The sequence below is a fragment of the Tetrao urogallus genome, assembly GCF_951394365.1.
Source record: "Tetrao urogallus genome assembly, chromosome: 2".
NCBI classification, from domain to species: domain Eukaryota; kingdom Metazoa; phylum Chordata; class Aves; order Galliformes; family Phasianidae; genus Tetrao; species Tetrao urogallus.
In genome coordinates this window covers 55,944,879-55,962,121 of record NC_136814.1, presented here as the reverse complement: position 1 = coordinate 55,962,121, position 17,243 = coordinate 55,944,879, and the positions used below count along the sequence as shown (strand labels likewise).

Genomic DNA, 17,243 nt, shown 5'->3' with positions numbered 1-17,243 from the left:
CATTTCAAATCTGTTTTTTGTTTCATTGTACAGTAGCTTGGTCAGAATGGCCGAGTCCCACTGAATATTAGGAAGGCCTTGGTGAATGGCACATAAAGTTGAGGGACGCAGACATTTAGTGCTCCTCCAGTCTCAAAAACAGGAAGAGCCAGAAGGGACAGAGAAATTTCTTTGGGGAAGATTCGTTTGGCAGAAAAGTGGCCAACTTCATATTCCACACATCTCAGCATCAGTCTTATGACTAGGATTATTCTAGCAACCTATGTTATATTTTTGAAAAATATAATAATTTCTAATCAGAGTTTTCATATGACAGAGTATAACAAATGCACTGGCTCAAACACTAGTACAGTAGGGTACTGTTGATCTAGGTCCACAATAGAGTGACCACTGATCTTCTAAATAAACTCATCTGCCCCGGCTACTAAGCAGAAGAATAAGATTGAAGGATATGAATGATACAGGATAACTGTTACAAATCATGAGAAGCTTATGGATCAGTGTGGAAAATTCTCATCCTGCCTATGCTGACTGATTAACATTTAGGGAGTTACATCACAGGAAGCTTCGCAGGGGATGAGGCAGGTCCTTTTCATAACACCTCCCAAAAAGCGTCACTGTTAAGAGTGGTTTTGATGTGCCATTCTTACTTTGCAGACGTCCATCAGACAGTACCTAGTTGAATAGAGAAAGGATGATACTAATATCCAGTAACAGAGTAACACTAATTCATGGTACAGAGAGGATAGGTCTCTGAGGTGAAATAACTTGATGCAGTACTTTTTAAAGACAATCACAAGAATTAAAAGAATGTGAATCTTCTATCTTGCACATGGAAATACTCTTGCACTTCAGGCACTGGAATAGAGCTCAGACAATCAAAATGTAATGCTGCAATTGCCCTCCCACATTTCCAGAAAGTCTTTAGAACTCCCTCCAGTTCCATTTCTGTAATAAAGATCATTTCTCCACCCCTTAAGAATGTGAGAAGGGCAGTAACTGTTTTGTATGTTCTCGTTAGTTATTCATTCGTAGTGATGCAGGTTATATACCTGACCAGGGCAGCAATTTTTTTGTTTGCTTGTTTTAAATTGTAGCCCACTAAATCATTTTCAGATGAAAGTAAAGAGAAGTGAAGTCTAATAGCCAAATGTTGCTTTGCTTAGTTACTTTCTACAGGTCAAATTCTCATCACTGTTCTGTGTGGACTATAAATATCTACAAACAGCTCCAGAGTGTGCCATTACCTCAAATTCCCCAGGGGCCAACTGCACACCGCTGTACAAGACTTCTGGAAAGACGTAGTTAGTGCCAAATGTGCCACTGAGGGAAAACATGGCAAACTTGGTCTGTGCAGTCTCTGCTGGCTGCCCACACGTGCTCAGGTCTGTGGTCTTACACTTGAGCAGGGTGCATATCTGTGGGGAAGAGGACACAGAAAAGTAAAATACAGTAAGCTTTCATACTCAAGAGCTGTGTTTAATAGCAAGAAAACTTCTTCTGATGCAAAAACAAATGAATGTTTTGGAATTATTCATTCATTTTGGCATATAGTTACACTAATCCTTGCTGAACAAGTTACCTGCCAATGGTATTTTATGACAGAGCCATGAAGCCCATCAAATGCACCCAGTACATAAACTTCATCTTCACTTTTATTTGACATCCGATAGGTCAAATGACAGCAGAGGTCTTTTTGACAGACTGTGTGATTTCCAGCTTTGTGCTTGAGTTCACTGAAAGTGAATATATCCCGCCGGACAGCTCCTGAAAAGGTCTTATTTTCTCCTGAATAGTTTTTGACACTTGTAGCATATGAGCTCCAGTTGACTGCAGCAGGATAGTTAGGAGAAAGACGAGGTCGTGTGCTGAGCTCTGCTACCAGGAGACGTCCCTCCTTTGTCTTGCTGTTGTAGTAGTACATGGCCGGCCCTTGGGGTGTGAACAGCCCGCTGCCTGCAAACAACATGCATGGAACCCAGGGTCACCGCCACCTGATGGGTGAACCACCACGGGTGCCTCATGAGCGTGCTGTGTGTAAACATGAGTGTAATCAATGAATGTTAAGATGTTACAATTACGAAATAAACAAGAATGTTAGGCAAAGCAGATTACAAAAAGAGAATAGGTAGAAAGCTTACCCATATCTTGGGCTCACTTACAAAACTCCAGGAGAGTGGATCTCCAGAGGAGATCCTTCTCCACTGGTAGTCAGCTCTTAAATGGGTCTAGGAGAGATGGAGCCAGGCTCCACCCCTTCCGGCAGCACAGGTGAATTGCCTTCACCTGTGCTCCTGTGGCTGACTCATTGCTTGCCTTAGGTGATCAATCACAGGTTCAGGCCGTGACTCAGCAGTTCCCATACCACATGAAGCAGTCTTCAGTCAATATATTAACCAGAATTGTGAAAGAATTTTAAAGCAGAGAGTCGCTAAAGTACACTTCACAGTGTAAAAAAAATGACCTAAAATTCAGAGAAGCACCTTTTTGTGCTTCACTGGATCTTGAATATGAGCCTCCAAAGGCAATTTCACACAAGGTCATGCTTTTTAAGAAGAAAAAAACTTTATTAAAACTATTATAAAGCTATTAATTTTTATATAAATTAGTGCTCTGCAAGAAACATATTTGCCAAAGAAGGTGTCCCGGGGCATAATTACTTTTCAAAGAAGGAAATCTAAAGCTGTGGATAAAACTCAGTGCACTTAGGACAGACAAAAATGTTCCTTTGTGGCTTTCATTTCTGCTTTGGAGAATAGTTACAGATAATGGCAACTATGGAAATGTTTTGTCAGCTTACAGAAAAAAAATTGCAGTAGCTATCTGTTCAGCTCAAGCCAAAACATACCATTTCTAATTCTTGAGCAGCAACAAAAACCTGAATTTTTTTATTCAACGCAAAGCAGAAATCCTTTTTCATTTTTAGCTCTGTTTAAAATACTTTTTTCTCCATTTGATTTTTGAGTAAGTTCTAAACAGAAAAATTCTGCTTCTAAGAAAGAGGGTGAATATTTAGCTGAATGTTTGTGCCATCCATCCAATACAACACAAAGAATATTTTTACTCTTCTTGACATACTAGTTTCCAGAGACTTCATGATTTTTAATTTTTTCCCAGTTCTGAATCCTGTAGAAGAAGACAATTCCTCCTTACAAAAAGCAACTCACCTGTCATAGACATGATGGTGTTGTGAGTATTTGCTGACAGTAAATTGACTCCCATGCCCATAGCCCATGCAGAGTGAAACTCCACAGCAGTCAGAAGGGGCAAGACATTCATCCAGGCTGTTGGGAAAAGCACCGTGTCCACCTGTAGCTCGCTCACCAGCACCACGGCGGGCTCCCGGAAAAGGATGTCAAAGCAAGTGAAAATGCCAAACTTCCCAAAGGGAGTCTCAAAGGTGATGAACTCTGGCTCTTTTGGGTAATTAAACTGAGTTTCTTGTCTAAACAGGTTGTACTGCAGGCAAAGAAAAAGACATATTAGGAAATAAAAATAAGGCAAGATTACAGAATGCCACTTTAGTGTCTGAGATTAAAGCAAAACTGACAGTTGAGATTCCTTCAGGTCAAGGTGGGCATCCCGACTCAAATGTCATTGGACATCTCCTTCACAGTCATTGGAGATCTCCTGAAAAGGCTCAGTGAAGATAGGGAGCAAAAGTAAGTAAAATCCTCATCTCAGAGGTCTACTGAGAAAGGACGGACTTGTTCTTGCTGCCTACTGGCAGCAGTGTCAAGCCAGGGCTTTCTGCTACCTGCTGCCAAGACATCACTTGGGAAAAGTCTGACCTGTTCAAAACTACGCCAAAGACTATCTAACTGAATGAGATGATGACTGAATACATCACTGCTTCATTCTAGTTTGCTATTGCTAATGTAGCCTTGAGCTGTTTGATAGCATGCCTTCTGCAGCCATAGTGTTCATGAGAATAGCTCTTAAATATTGCCAAGTGCTTGTTTGCTCTTTCCTCTAGCTGCAGGAGCCCTCCATTGGATTGTCCTAGGCTGACTGTCATTCTACAATAATCTAAAATTATTCTATAAACCTTCTGAAATTTGTGCCCTAGAGATTAAAAGCATTTTGACAGTTAGTTACAGTGTGATGACAAAGCTTTTCTTTACCTTGTGGTAACGAGCCACCAGTTTCCCTTCCGAGTCAAAGACAACGTCAGTGTTGTACTGGTAGCGCCCGTCACTCGGGCACTTGGGATCACTGGAATTACATGGCTTCTTGTCCCCGATATTTGCAACTACATAGATGGAGTTGTTCCTGGCCATGCAGCTGAGTCGTTCCTGCACTGGTGCTCGACCAAATCTAAGAGATTTTTGACAAAAAGGAAAAACAATTCTAGAATCAGAGAATGGCTTGGGTTGGAAGGGACCATAAAGATACCTAGCTGTAGACATACAAAGCTATAGATAATTTTAGAAACCAAATGAGAGAATAAGCCAGTATACAGATATAAACTTAAAACAAACATTAATTTTTAGGGAAATCTAATTCTCAACTTCAAAAGACCTTTTTTTAAGACTCTTCACTCTGTTTAAGGCTGTAAGTCATTGGGAAAGAGTGGCCACAACTTTTACAGACCTTTTGACTCTTGAAATCTCCCTTAATAAACTCCCAGAATAGAAGAACACAAAAGCTTGGCTTAGAGATAACCCTGGTCCCTTCTGTGTCCCTCCAGCTCCACCTTTGTAAGACAGACATTCACAGTAGCCCAGTATGCCACAGCAGACTATGCAAGCAGTTAGATCTCTAAAAGGCAGTTATTGCAGATCTAGAGAAATATTTTATGCAATTTGATTTAGAAATCACCCCAGACACGTGAGCTGAGTTCTGAATCATCTTGTTTCATCTCTGCTGAAGCCATGATAATTTACTAGCTTACAGTAAGAGAAGTAACAGAAGATTTTCTCAAGCAGTCTGAAGTGATAAGCTTTTTGCACGTTCTCAAAATAACGATGCTGCCAAAATTTCCTCATTTTCTTCCTTTTTTAATTTTCAAAATTAAGGCAGACTCAAATGCTTTTTACCTTACATGTTCCAACTACCATTTACATAAGGGTTCTTTCTGATGCATTACATTTATACAGTACCTCGATTTTTGAGAGATTTTAAAAATCAGCAGTTCTCAGACAATTATTAGGAGCAACTCATGACTCCATGTGGCACCAGTTTGAAACCACACAAACACCACAGAAAGAATCACCTTGTGGGATCAGTGCAGGGAATCCAGTTCACCTCTGGATCAGGAATATCCTCCAGGTAGGGGTAAATGGTGTCCCTCGTGAAAACCCAGCCATAAATGCCATCCTCGGGAGTCACAATGATGCGGGCACCCTGGCACAACAGGCTCCATTAAGAAGGCACCATCAAGGCACCCCTGGGACAGTCAGAGGGAACAGAAAACACCAATTAACAACACTAACAATCCATTTCATACCTGCTGGGCTGCTTCCTTGATAGCTCCTTCCAGAACATCCATGTTTCTGTTCATCAGGGCCAAAGCATCATCGGGAGAAACCTTGTGAATGGTGCGTGGCAGGATGACGGCGTGCTCATACACGGCTGCAATGAAGGTGTCCAAGGCCAGGGCCTGCAGGACTGCCAGGGCAAGCACTGCAGCACACACCAGGATCTGGGAAGGGAGCATGGCTGCTGCCTTGTTGCTACTAGTGCGCGCATAGGAATATAAAGCAGATAGAAGGAGGAGGAGTAAAGATTGTAACAAGCTTGTTTTGGAAGTAAGCTCCTATTGCATAAGATGGGGAAGTACAATCTGTACACACTGCAATACAAACTAACCCTTAAATTGCTCTCACCTTTCTGCCTAGAGCTAAAATATTCACTTGTTCTGTGAAAATAAATTAACATACAATTTTTTATTTTTGCTGTTTTATTAGAAGCACGTTTTTGCACAATGAGCAATTTCAAACTGATCATACAAAACAATTTTTATTCCTCACGAAGAGCAATGTTTTGCAGAATATTTTGGAAAGGCACATTTCTACTATAGCTCCAAATGCTTCATAAAAATTCTGATGTTCCAACATGAGGTATGTCTCTGAGGAAGGAAAGTAATCTTGCTATTCATACAGACTGCTCAGCAAGACATCAAGGAATAGACTCGTCACCCTGACAGTATCTTCCTTTTCACTGTGCAGTTCCACTCAGAACTCTTATTTTTGCCCAGCAACAAGGTCTCATCAGGAGAAGCAGGCATTTCTCTGTCCTCTGACAAGTGCACATTGTGCTTGTAGGCAGCTGCAATGTAGCTGGCCAGGCATTAGGAGCAGACAGCACCAAAACCACAGCAGAGACGTGAGCCCTCAAAAGCCCCATACCTGAAACCTGAAGTCACCCAAGAGGACAGGGGTAAGGAAAGACAGGGAACTTTAATAAGGAAGGTCCTGCAGAAACTTGTGAATTCCCCAAGTTCTAGGAAGCCGACGCCGTTTCCTGAAACTCTCAGAACATCAAAGGCTAGAGAGCTGTGAGCATTGAGCAATCCTGCCGGCTGTGCTGCAGCTGAAAAAACGCATCGCCTGTCAGATGAATGAACTATTCAGGCATGGCATTCAAAGCAAACCCAGATTGCAGGAGTTTGGGAAATGACAGCAGAGCCCGGAACTGACACATTCTTGGACGCATTCCTGCTGGGTGCAGGCACGGCCGCAGGCCATCAGTGCTGCCATCTGAGCACAGCCCAGCTGCTCCCGGCTCAGGGCCACCTCGCAGCAGGGATGCCAGCCTGGGCAGGCCTGCACACTGCCTACTGACTGAGCTCTGAGGATCTCTCTTCCCTAGAAAAGAGATCTCTGCTAGAGAAGAGTCACGCCTGGGAGCTGTAACTTCTACATTTTGCCTGTTGCACCCTGCTATGGTGAGATCTACAGACCATCCCGTAGGAAATCTTGAAGATTAAGTTACACGTGCACATAAGCCCCTTGTATCTGGGTGCTGTGGTTTGTTACCTCCTTTGTTTCTGAATTAGCTGTCAGGCATAGAAATTGAAATCAATAGAAATCAAAACAATTGTTTTGATACACTGACCTGGAAGAACAGTTTATTGTAGACATCTTCATGTGTAGTGAGTTGGTATGCATATGAATGGGTAGATTTGCAGAGGATTTCATTCTGTAGGCCTGCCTCACTTGGCACAGCAACATATTTCACAATTGTAATCGCTATGCATGAACAAAAAGAATTTAATGGTTTATTCCAGTCTTCTGTCAGAAAGTATTTTGAGGAAGACTGTTAAGCAAAACAGACCTGGCTGGCCTGAAAGGGTCAAACAGGGAACATGCGGCCCCTCCTGAAAGGGAAGGACTGCCATGTGAAACTGGCAAGCATAAGTTACAGCTTCTTCGTTCTGTGACCAAGAGCAGAACATGTTCTGTGAAGAGAATGCCTTTTGATCACTGTACTGATCATAATACAAAAGAGCTAATTAAATAATGACGTATTGCTGTCAGCTGCATGAATGTTATCTGATTTAAGTACTGTATACTCCTGTAGCTAAAAGAAATAAAAACCCTGTAACAACAATAAACTTTGCTTCTTGCGCCACCAGAGCCTAAGCCCGTCTGTCCCAGGCGTCTTGAGCTGGTCTCCGTTATTTGGTGCCGAAACCCGGGATAAATACATAGAAATGTATTTAGCCAGACAGCAACAGCCTAGAATCAAATCCAGAATACAAGGCACTTGCCTGTGTCTTAGCTAATGGACTTGTATCAGCAGAGAGAAGCCCTGAAGGAACTGCCTTCCAGCCTTGCCCCACAGTCCTGGATTCCTGTTGCACTGCAAGATGAAACCTCCTTGCACACCATTGCATCCTTTAAATCCAGGCCCTTCCCCAGGAGAGAGCTGCAAACGTGACCCAGGTTTCCAGGGGACAAAAACAGAGTATGCATTATTTGTCCACCTGGGAAGCGGATTAGGCTGAATAATCCCTTGCCAGATTGAGATCTGTCTGCAGTCAGGCAACCTCTGACTCTAAAAGTGAACAAGATTTTTATAGAGGGTGGCTCCAGCAGCACGGATCTGAGATTCCATGAGTCAGAGGATGTGGTGCAGGGGAGGGGCTGGGAAGATGGTTTCTGATAAGCACATCCAAACTATTATGTCATATCACATGTGAATATTTATTTGCATTTAAAAGCGTAAGGGTTCACACAGCACTCATCAATGATAATCAGTGTTGGAGTCTGGATAGTATTTGCATTTCTGACTTCTCACCATCTCCATAACCGAAGAACCAAGAATGGTGCCTAGTTTGAGGAAAAAAGAAAGAGGTATTGGAACTAGCAGGGGCGTCTGACCCCTTTTAAAAGACATAGCCATAGGGAGAGATGCACAAAGAGAGACAGAGCGATACACTGAAGGAAGGTTACTAGGGTCCTGCAGCAGCAGCAAGGCACAGGTCACTAAGGAAGAAGAAGCAAAGACATAAACAGACCCTTCTCATGGAGTAGCTGATCTCCCAGTCCCAACAGTAAATGAATTTGCAGGGCAGCACTGCCCAGCAATTTCATGAAGCAGCAAAGAAGGCTTGTTTCACATACTCCAGCATTACATGACCGGAAAGAAATTGAGAAGAGGGGAGGAAGAAGCTGTTACATGAAACTAGGCACTTGGTGACCTCAATAGTGGCTACAGACATCTCCAGCACTGCATACGGTACAGTCAGCAGCCCTTAACAAACTCTTGTTCAGAGCTAGCAAGCAGAATATACCGAGATTTCAGTCTCAAGTTATTCAACAGAGATTTCAGAGAAGAGATCATTCAAAGGCAGCTGTGTACAAAAAGTGGCAGCAGGCTTTGGTTCAGAGTTGACATGTTGACTGAAATTCCTGCTCTGTCTTCACAATGCACTGTCCTGTGCTGCAATGTGCCAACAATGTGCGTTGACAACATAAAAAACAACAAAACCAAAACAGCACAAATAGGAGAAAAAAATCACGTGTAACTGTGGTTAAAAAAAAAAAAGACCTGTATAAGTCAGCATTAGTAATTGCACACCAGAGAAATAGAATTATTGAGCTTTTTTTTTTGTATAAAGCTGCCATTTATCATATTTTTTACTGCTTTATCTGTTGGTCTCAAAATAATTTGCAATTATAAAATTTGCAAAGTTATTTTAAGAAGAATTTATCCTCCGGACAAAAATATAGGTTTTCTGAGAGCTAGAAAATTCAAAATACAGAAAACAGAGGGAAATACAACTGCTAATTTGTATTAATAAAAGACTACTAATATTGTAATATAGAAATAGTTCTCAATAAATGGTATCAATAAAGTCACTGCATTTTTATTAATTGGAACGCATTAAAAAGTTTGTGCAACAGGAAGAATCATAGAATCATAGAATCACCAAGGTTGGAAAAGACCTAAAAGATCATCCAGTCCAGCCGTTCACCTATTCCCAATAGCTCCCACTAAACCATGTCCCTCAACACAACATCCAGCCTTTCCTTGAACACCCCCAGGCTCGGTGACTCCACCACCTCCCTGGGCAGTCCATTCCAGTGCCTGACCACCCTTTCTGAAAAGTAATACTTCCTAATGTCCAGCCTGAATCTCCCCTGCCGTAGCTTGAAACCATTCCCCCTGATCCTATCGCTAGAAACATAATCCTGATTATTTTGGTAGAGAATAATGCAGCTCATTTAGATATGGGATTGTTAGTGTACACCTTCAGTTATGGTAACATCACAGGGAGGCAGTCGGTTGTGGATCTTGTTTCAGAGAATCCTTTTCATACCACCGCCCAAAAAGCGTCACAGTGACAACTGGTTTTGTTGGTGTGGTCTTACTTATCAAACGCCCATCCTTCAATACCTGATTGGAAAAAGTAACAGAAGGATATAGTTAGAGAAATACTAATATGAACAGCTGAAGAGCTCAGAAAGATGTCACAAAACAAGAAGGTACATCAGACCATACCACTTACATCAACTACTGACTTCATTAAATGGTATTAAATATGTTTGATTATCACTACAAGAGTTCACTTTGTTGTGACATAGTTTATGCCATTATTAGTCCACAGAGAATCTAGCATGAATCAGCTCCAAAGTGTGCCATTACCTCAAATTCCCCAGGGGCCAACTGCACACCGCTGTACAAGACTTCTGGAAAGACGTAGTTAGTGCCAAATGTGCCACTGAGAGAGAACATGGCAAATTTGGTCTGTGCAGTTTCCACTGGCTCCCCACACGTGCTCAGGTCCGTGCTCTTACATTTGAGCAGCGTGCATATCTGTCAGGAAGGCAAAAAGGAAACATACTGAGCAAAAGGGAAACACTCAGTTATGAAAGCCTTGTGTCATTAAACCTGGTACGCATTGGAGTAGATGACTGTCACAGAGTCTCTTCCATAGCTTATTCATTCACCCCTTGACCTAATTGAAAAGTATACCAGACTTGCACTTTAACAGTTAGAAATAACCTCAGTTTCTGATGTAAGCACTGCCCGAGCACCTTACTTTGTCCCTGCAGACCAGTGGGACTTCCACTAATTCTTCCAGCTTCCAATTCTCTTGTTTAAATATTCCCTTCTCACAAGTCTTAATAACACTTAACAAGTTTGTGAATGGAAATTTTGTACAAATGAAACAAAGCCCTCCTCCTCAAAGGTACACTGTGCAACTGCACACATTAATGGTAGGTGTACGTGTTGCTAATGATACTTCAGTAGGAGGGCTGGTAGTCCACGGGAATTCTGAATTAAGATATTCTCCATCCAGCTTCTGTTGAATACTGGAGAATCGCATTGAATCACATGTCTACTTTTGGGCCCACCAGTGCAGGAGACCTAGATGTGCTGTGAAGAATTCAGTGTAGGGTCATCAAGAAGGACTGAAGGAACTTTCCTATGATGAAAGGCTGAGAGAACTGGAACTGGTCATCCCGTACAAGAGGAAGCTCAAGGGAAATCTCATCAATGTCTATAAATAAAAGAAAGTGCAAAGAATATGGATCAAGCCTCTTCAGTGGTGTCCAGTGCCAGGAAAAGAGGCAATGGGTACAAGCTAGAACATAAGAGGTTGCATGAGAACATCAAGAAGAACTTCTTTACTGTACAGGTGATGGAGTACTGGAACAGGATGCCCAGGGAGGTTGTGGAGTCTACACCTCTTTAGAGATCTTCAAAACCAGCTGGACATCTTAAAATAAGAGAAGAGGAGAATGAGAATTTGTGGTAGCCAACAGCTTCCTCAACAAAGGGAGAGACAGGCACTGATCTCTGCTCTCTGGTGACAATGATAGAACTCGAGGGGATATTATGAAGCTGTGTCAGGGGAGGGTCAGGCTGAGAAAAAGTTCTTCACTTAGAGAGCAGTTGAGTACTGGCACAGGCTCCCCAGGGCACTGGTGATGGCCCCAAGCTGCCAGAGTTCAAGCAGCGTTTGGAAAATGCTCTCAGCCATTGAGTTTGAATTTTGGGTGGTTCTGTGTGGAGCCAGGACTCAGTGATTCCTGTGGGCCCCTTCCAGCTTGAGATATTCTATGATCCTATGTTTCTATGATATGCTCCTGGGCAACCTCCTCCCAGTGGAGGAGCCCAGCGGCCATGCTTGAGCAGGGGGCTAAGACCAGGTGACCTTCAGAGGTACCTTTCAATCTCAACCATTCCATGATTCTGTAATATATGACCATGTAGTGAAGTCAGCATCCTCTGTCACAGTTTTGTATTAGCAGCTGCAGCACAGAAAGTAAAGTAAGAAAGGTTAATGCTTTCCTTTTGTCCTTACAGTTAGTTCTCCAGCTTAAAGCTAATCGATGTTTATGGACACTATGAAGAAAAGTGAAATAGGACGGACTAGTGATGCCTCAAAGAATTATTACCTGCAGATAGTACTGTCCTTCAACAACATGAAGCCCATCGAAAGCACCCAGCACATAAACTTCATCTTCTTGTTTCTCTGCCATCTTGTAGCTCAAGTGGCAGCGGAGATCTTTCTGGCAAACGGTGACATTCCCCTCAGGCTTAGAGAGCTCAGTGAAAGTGAACCGATCATGAAAGATAAGTCCGCTGAAATCATTTTCATCTGGTAAGCAGCTTCCTACATTTGAAGCATATGAGCTCCAGCTGACAGCAGGAGGGAAGGCAGTAGAAAGGCGAGGGTGTGAATCCAGTTCAGCAATGAGGAGATGCCCATCCTCAGTTTTCATATTGTAGTAATATGCTCTGGCTCCATCGGGTGCATAAATACCGCTCCCTGTGGAGAGTGGAATTTTTAATCTAAAATAGTTCAAACATTTCATATTGCCCTTTCAATTATTTTCATTGCTAGCTTGTCCAGTATTGTATAAACGTTACAGAATTCTTGCTAAATGTAACCATTAGCCACTCAGTAGTCAGAGATCAGACTTTGGAAAAAGGTAGCATTTGTTTCACTGCATGAGGTCTGTCTGATGTAGCTGAAAGGCAGAGTGTCACCTTATGGTACTGCATTTAGCACCCCTCAGTTCTCTTCTGCATGCAGCAGAGTCACTTGAACATTCCTTCATTCTTGGCAAGTTGATGTAAAAAGATTAACCACTGAGTGAAACCACTCAAAACACCATATAAACCAATATCATAAGCCCATTCTGATGAGCACCAAAAGGGATAGCATCTGTTCAGCCCAGTTTATACCAGATGAAGACTCCTCCATACATGGGAAATTCACATCTGACGAGTCCTAAGTGATGGAGAAAAATCAAAGAAAATCTGTAATACTAATCACTGAGGAACTCAGGTAGAAGTGGTAGTACTTCACAATTTGTTTGGAAACAAAGAAAGAAAGAGAACTCCCAGGAAGCTAAGGAAAAGAAAAGAAAGCATCACAAGTTTGGTTGGGTCTTACATGGAGCGATAGGGAAAGAGTTTACAAAGTTTAAAATTCAGAGACTAAATCCTTCCAAATAAACACATAATATTCCTTTGCATTATGTTCTTTGCAGAACAGGGAATTAAGATTCATAATTAAAAAGATTTTTCAAAGGAATTAAAATTAATTACCTGTCATAGACAGGATGGTGTTGTGAGTATTGGAAGCTAGGAAGTTGACTCCCATGCCCATAGCCCATGCAGAGTGAAACTCCACAGCAGTCAGAAAGGGCAAGACATTCATCCAGGCTGTTGGGAAAAGCACCGTGTCCACCTGTAGCTCGCTCACCAGCACCACGGCGGGCTTCCAGAAAAGGATGTCAAAGCAAGTGAAAATGCCAAACTTCCCAAAGGGAGTCTCAAAGGTGATGACTTCTGGCTCTTTTGGGTAATTAAACTGATTTGCTTCTGACATAAACAGATTATACTGCAAGGGAAAGAATAGTAAGAGAAACCAGTTAAAGGTACCTGATGCAGAAACTTGGAGTCATTTTGCAAAACTCTTCAGAATGACCAGAGAAAGTTTTTAATCAATGATAGAATGCTTCACATGTAGGAAGTCAAGCTGGAATACAACGATCACCATAGTGCCCCAAAGATGGATATGGAGAAATATATGTTGCCTTGGCACCTAACTAGAAAAAAATCTGGCTATCTGCTACTCTGTACGTGTCAGCCACCCACAAGCTCCCATAAAAATAATCTCTTCACCTAAGTTTAAAATACTGCTGAATCCAAAGACACACTTCAGAGAAATAATAATGGAAGAGAATCTCAGAGCAACTGGTGGGTTGGTGATCTCGATGTGGAGATGCATGTATGAACAGGAAGCACAGCAGTATCAAGAGGAAGCACAGGACAGCACAGCAAAAAACAGAGAAGATGGAGGCTGTGGTGACAGGGAAGAGGTATATGATTTCAACTGACAGAAGAATCCAAGTGTATGACCCTTTCAGCTCTGCAACATTTTCATTCGTCCTTTGGGTTCCTCTTAAATAAAGGAGCCCTTTAATATACAAGCAACTTAGAGAATAAACACAGGTAAACGAGCCAGAAAATGAGTTCAAATTTACTGAACTTGGCACTTAGCTCCTGAACCATGCCTAGTTGGCACACAGGGTTCAGCCTCAGTATTGGCAGTGTCTCTCTGACCCAGTATGCTCACAAGCAAGTATCTTGGCATTGCCTGCAAAGAATTAGTTGAAGTACTGGGTTCAAAGAACATTAAGTAAACAACTGACTTCAGTCTAGCCACAGCAGCATGATATCTGGCACCCTGCCCCCAAACAATTTAGAAGAACCTCATAAGAAAATACATAGAAATGAAAACATATGCTTTCATGAGGTGCAAATGATTCAGTGTAGTCTTCTCGTTTTACATTCAGCACAGGTTTATAATTCCAGTTATACAAAAACTGTGCTGAAAATGTGCTTAAACATCACGTCAAAAAAAAATAATAGGAAAGGGCTTTTTTTCCTTAAATCAGACTGTGCACATAAGATGGCATGCAAATGAACATTTTAAAATGCTGGAACATGAAGGAGTAGTCTGGTGAAAAGCTGGCACTGAAAACTAGAGCTGTTCAAGCAGCAGGGTTTTCACTAAAGTAGTTAACAAACTGACGCAATGAATCAACTAACATGGGAACTGTGCAATCACTCAGTTTTCATTCTAGTCTGTTTTTAGAAACAGGACAGCAAATACAAACAGTGTCAACACTTCACAGCAGCAGAAAGATTCTATTAAATTAAAAGCAAAAATCTGTAAGAGATAAGTATGTGTCATGGGACAATTACTGGCATTAAACTGCCTTGTCAAATAGAGACATTTTGGAAGGTTTGGTAGGCCACTTCTTACCTTGTGGTAACGAGCCACCAGTTTCCCTTCCGAGTCAAAGACAACGTCAGTGTTGTACTGGTAGCGCCCGTCACTCGGGCACTTGGGATCACTGGAATTACATGGCTTCTTGTCCCCGATATTTGCAACTACATAGATGGAGTTGTTCCTGGCCATGCAGCTGAGTCGTTCCTGCACTGGTGCTCGACCAAATCTAACACGTTTCAGACCAGAAAAAAAGAAAAAAATACTTAAGAAAATACATAGTGCTGGTGGTGTCCATCATAGGAGCACTGAGGGCACACAGGTAGCACCTCTGTCCCAGCTGTCATGGCAGGACAGGCAAACATAAAGGGTGGCTGTACAGGAGGACTGTCATGCCACATACATAAATAGTACAGAGGAATAGGGCACTGAAAGACTGTGATGGCAGGCACTACAGTCCAGCAAGGATGCTAATGAAAATCCTGACTTAAGACAATGAAGAGATACAAATCACCTTCACAAAACTTAACTGTGTAAAGAACTGGAGTAAAGATGTGCTTGGACTTGTTGCCATCACCCCACACCACAGTCATTGAAAAAGACTCCTTATATTTCAGTTGTTTATGTCCCAGCAAGAAGCTGCACATCCTGCACTTCTCTCAGCACACATCACTCAATGCAAATATTCCTCTTTTAACCACTGAGGAACGTCCTCACAGAGCTCATCTTATGGTCTTAGCACCTCCTCTTTGGATAGGTGCAGAACACTGTGGTGCAAGAATCAGACCATGCCTGTAGTTCTACAGCTGAGCACTTAGCTCACACTGGATGGGTCTGAAGTCCGGTGCTCACCTACATGTAACCATGTCCCTGGTGGAACAAGGAAAGATCATGTTCTACAGCACAAAAGATCTATCAATCAGGACCTTGTCTTATTGCAGCTGTGGAAAAAAAGAGACTAAAACATTCTGGGTTTGTATCACTCACAGATTCATACTTTGACTAGTGATCTCATCACCTCTGTCACTAACTTTTCAGAGAGCTTTTGGCTTTTCACAAAAACTGTATGCGGGCTCCTATATGGTCATAACATTTGTAAAAACCCAAACCAAAAATAACCAAATAGACAAAACAAATAAAAGCCTAGTACTAATCTTTTCCAAATGCAACAAAACCCATATATTTTTGCCACATTCAGCAACCTGAATTCTGTATGTGGTCTGAATTTCTCTTTAAGGTATCTATTTCAAAAAGTATCTTTTAGAAGTATCTTTTTTTCTCTTATCAATTTTATGATGCAATAAAACTTCAGATCATACTGAAATATGAAATAGAAATGTACCCTGATGTAAAATGCGTTAGTTGTGCTTAGACATTTGTTGGGAGCTCATGACTCCACAAGTCCACCAGTTTGAAACCACACAAACACCACAGAAAGAATCACCTTGTGGGATCAGTGCAGGGAATCCAGTTCACCTCTGGATCAGGAATATCCTCCAGGTAGGGGTAAATGGTGTCCCTCGTGAAAACCCAGCCATAAATGCCATCCTCGGGAGTCACAATGATGCGGGCACCCTGGCACAACAGGCTCCATTAAGAAGGCACCATCAAGGCACCCCTGGGACAGTCAGAGGGAACAGAAAACACCAATTAACAACACTAACAATCCATTTCATACCTGCTGGGCTGCTTCCTTGATAGCTCCTTCCAGAACATCCATGTTTCTGTTCATCAGGGCCAAAGCATCATCGGGAGAAACCTTGTGAATGGTGCGTGCAGGGATGACGGCGTGCTCATACACGGCTGCAATGAAGGTGTCCAAGGCCAGGGCCTGCAGGACTGCCAGGGCAAGCACTGCAGCACACACCAGGATCTGGGAAGGGAGCATGGCTGCTGCCTTGCAGTTTCTTGAATGCTCTGAGTCACAGAGAAATGAAAAGGGAACATACACAGAAAATAAAAGAGGGCCAAAGTTTAACATGGGAGGGAAGAAGTGCTGGCCTGTTAAAGCAGTACCTTGGAATCAAGCGTCTCTGGTGATATACAGGAAAGTTCACTTCATAAGGTGAGGATGTTGCAACTCAGAATAAAAGCTGGCAGAGGACACAGGCAGTCACAAAACAGTGGGTAGTGCCTAGTGTAATAATGCCAAAGTTTAAGTAAGTTATTAAAGCATATGACTAGAAAAAGGCATCCAAATTTTCTCTTACATTGTTTCTGTCACTGATTACAATGCACTTCTGCCATTTACATTGGCTTAAGCCTTACACACAGAAGCCTGCACAGATCACCAGGCCCTGCAGCACGTGTTCCACAATTCACCCTTCCTACCTCCAACAACATTCTGTTTATTGATCAGAGTGCTTCCTTTTTAATTTTTAACTTCAGTTCAAATGCCTTTCCGCATAACATTTTTTTTACATTCTAATAGCTGCAGCATTTTCATGTGGAAATGATTACTTAACAGAAAGGTTTGCTGAGTGGAAAGCAGAGCAAGGTGCCTGCCACCATTGCAGAGGCATCTCAGGAAAGACAGAAA

The 17,243-nt window shown here is 42.2% G+C and overlaps 2 protein-coding genes across 2 annotated transcripts; both read right to left on the bottom strand.

Annotated features, from left to right (window-relative positions):
• Positions 1-555: 555 nt before the first annotated feature.
• On the bottom strand, positions 556-5,659 carry LOC306944414 (pantetheinase-like; the record flags this gene model as incomplete). The annotated part of the gene is made up of 7 exons (XM_079532941.1): positions 556-675; positions 1,248-1,418; positions 1,583-1,956; positions 3,168-3,459; positions 4,125-4,317; positions 5,216-5,346; positions 5,450-5,659. 7 exons carry the CDS (start codon positions 5,657-5,659, stop codon positions 556-558), a joined length of 1,491 nt encoding a protein of 496 aa, XP_079389067.1.
• Positions 5,660-9,717: 4,058 nt separating this feature from the next.
• LOC306958754 (pantetheinase-like) lies at positions 9,718-16,592 on the bottom strand (the record flags this gene model as incomplete). Its single annotated transcript, XM_079550344.1, has 7 exons — positions 9,718-9,846; positions 10,096-10,266; positions 11,856-12,229; positions 13,015-13,309; positions 14,741-14,933; positions 16,149-16,279; positions 16,383-16,592. The coding sequence occupies 7 exons, from the start codon at positions 16,590-16,592 to the stop codon at positions 9,718-9,720; spliced, it is 1,503 nt and encodes a 500-aa protein (XP_079406470.1).
• Positions 16,593-17,243: the final 651 nt, after the last annotated feature.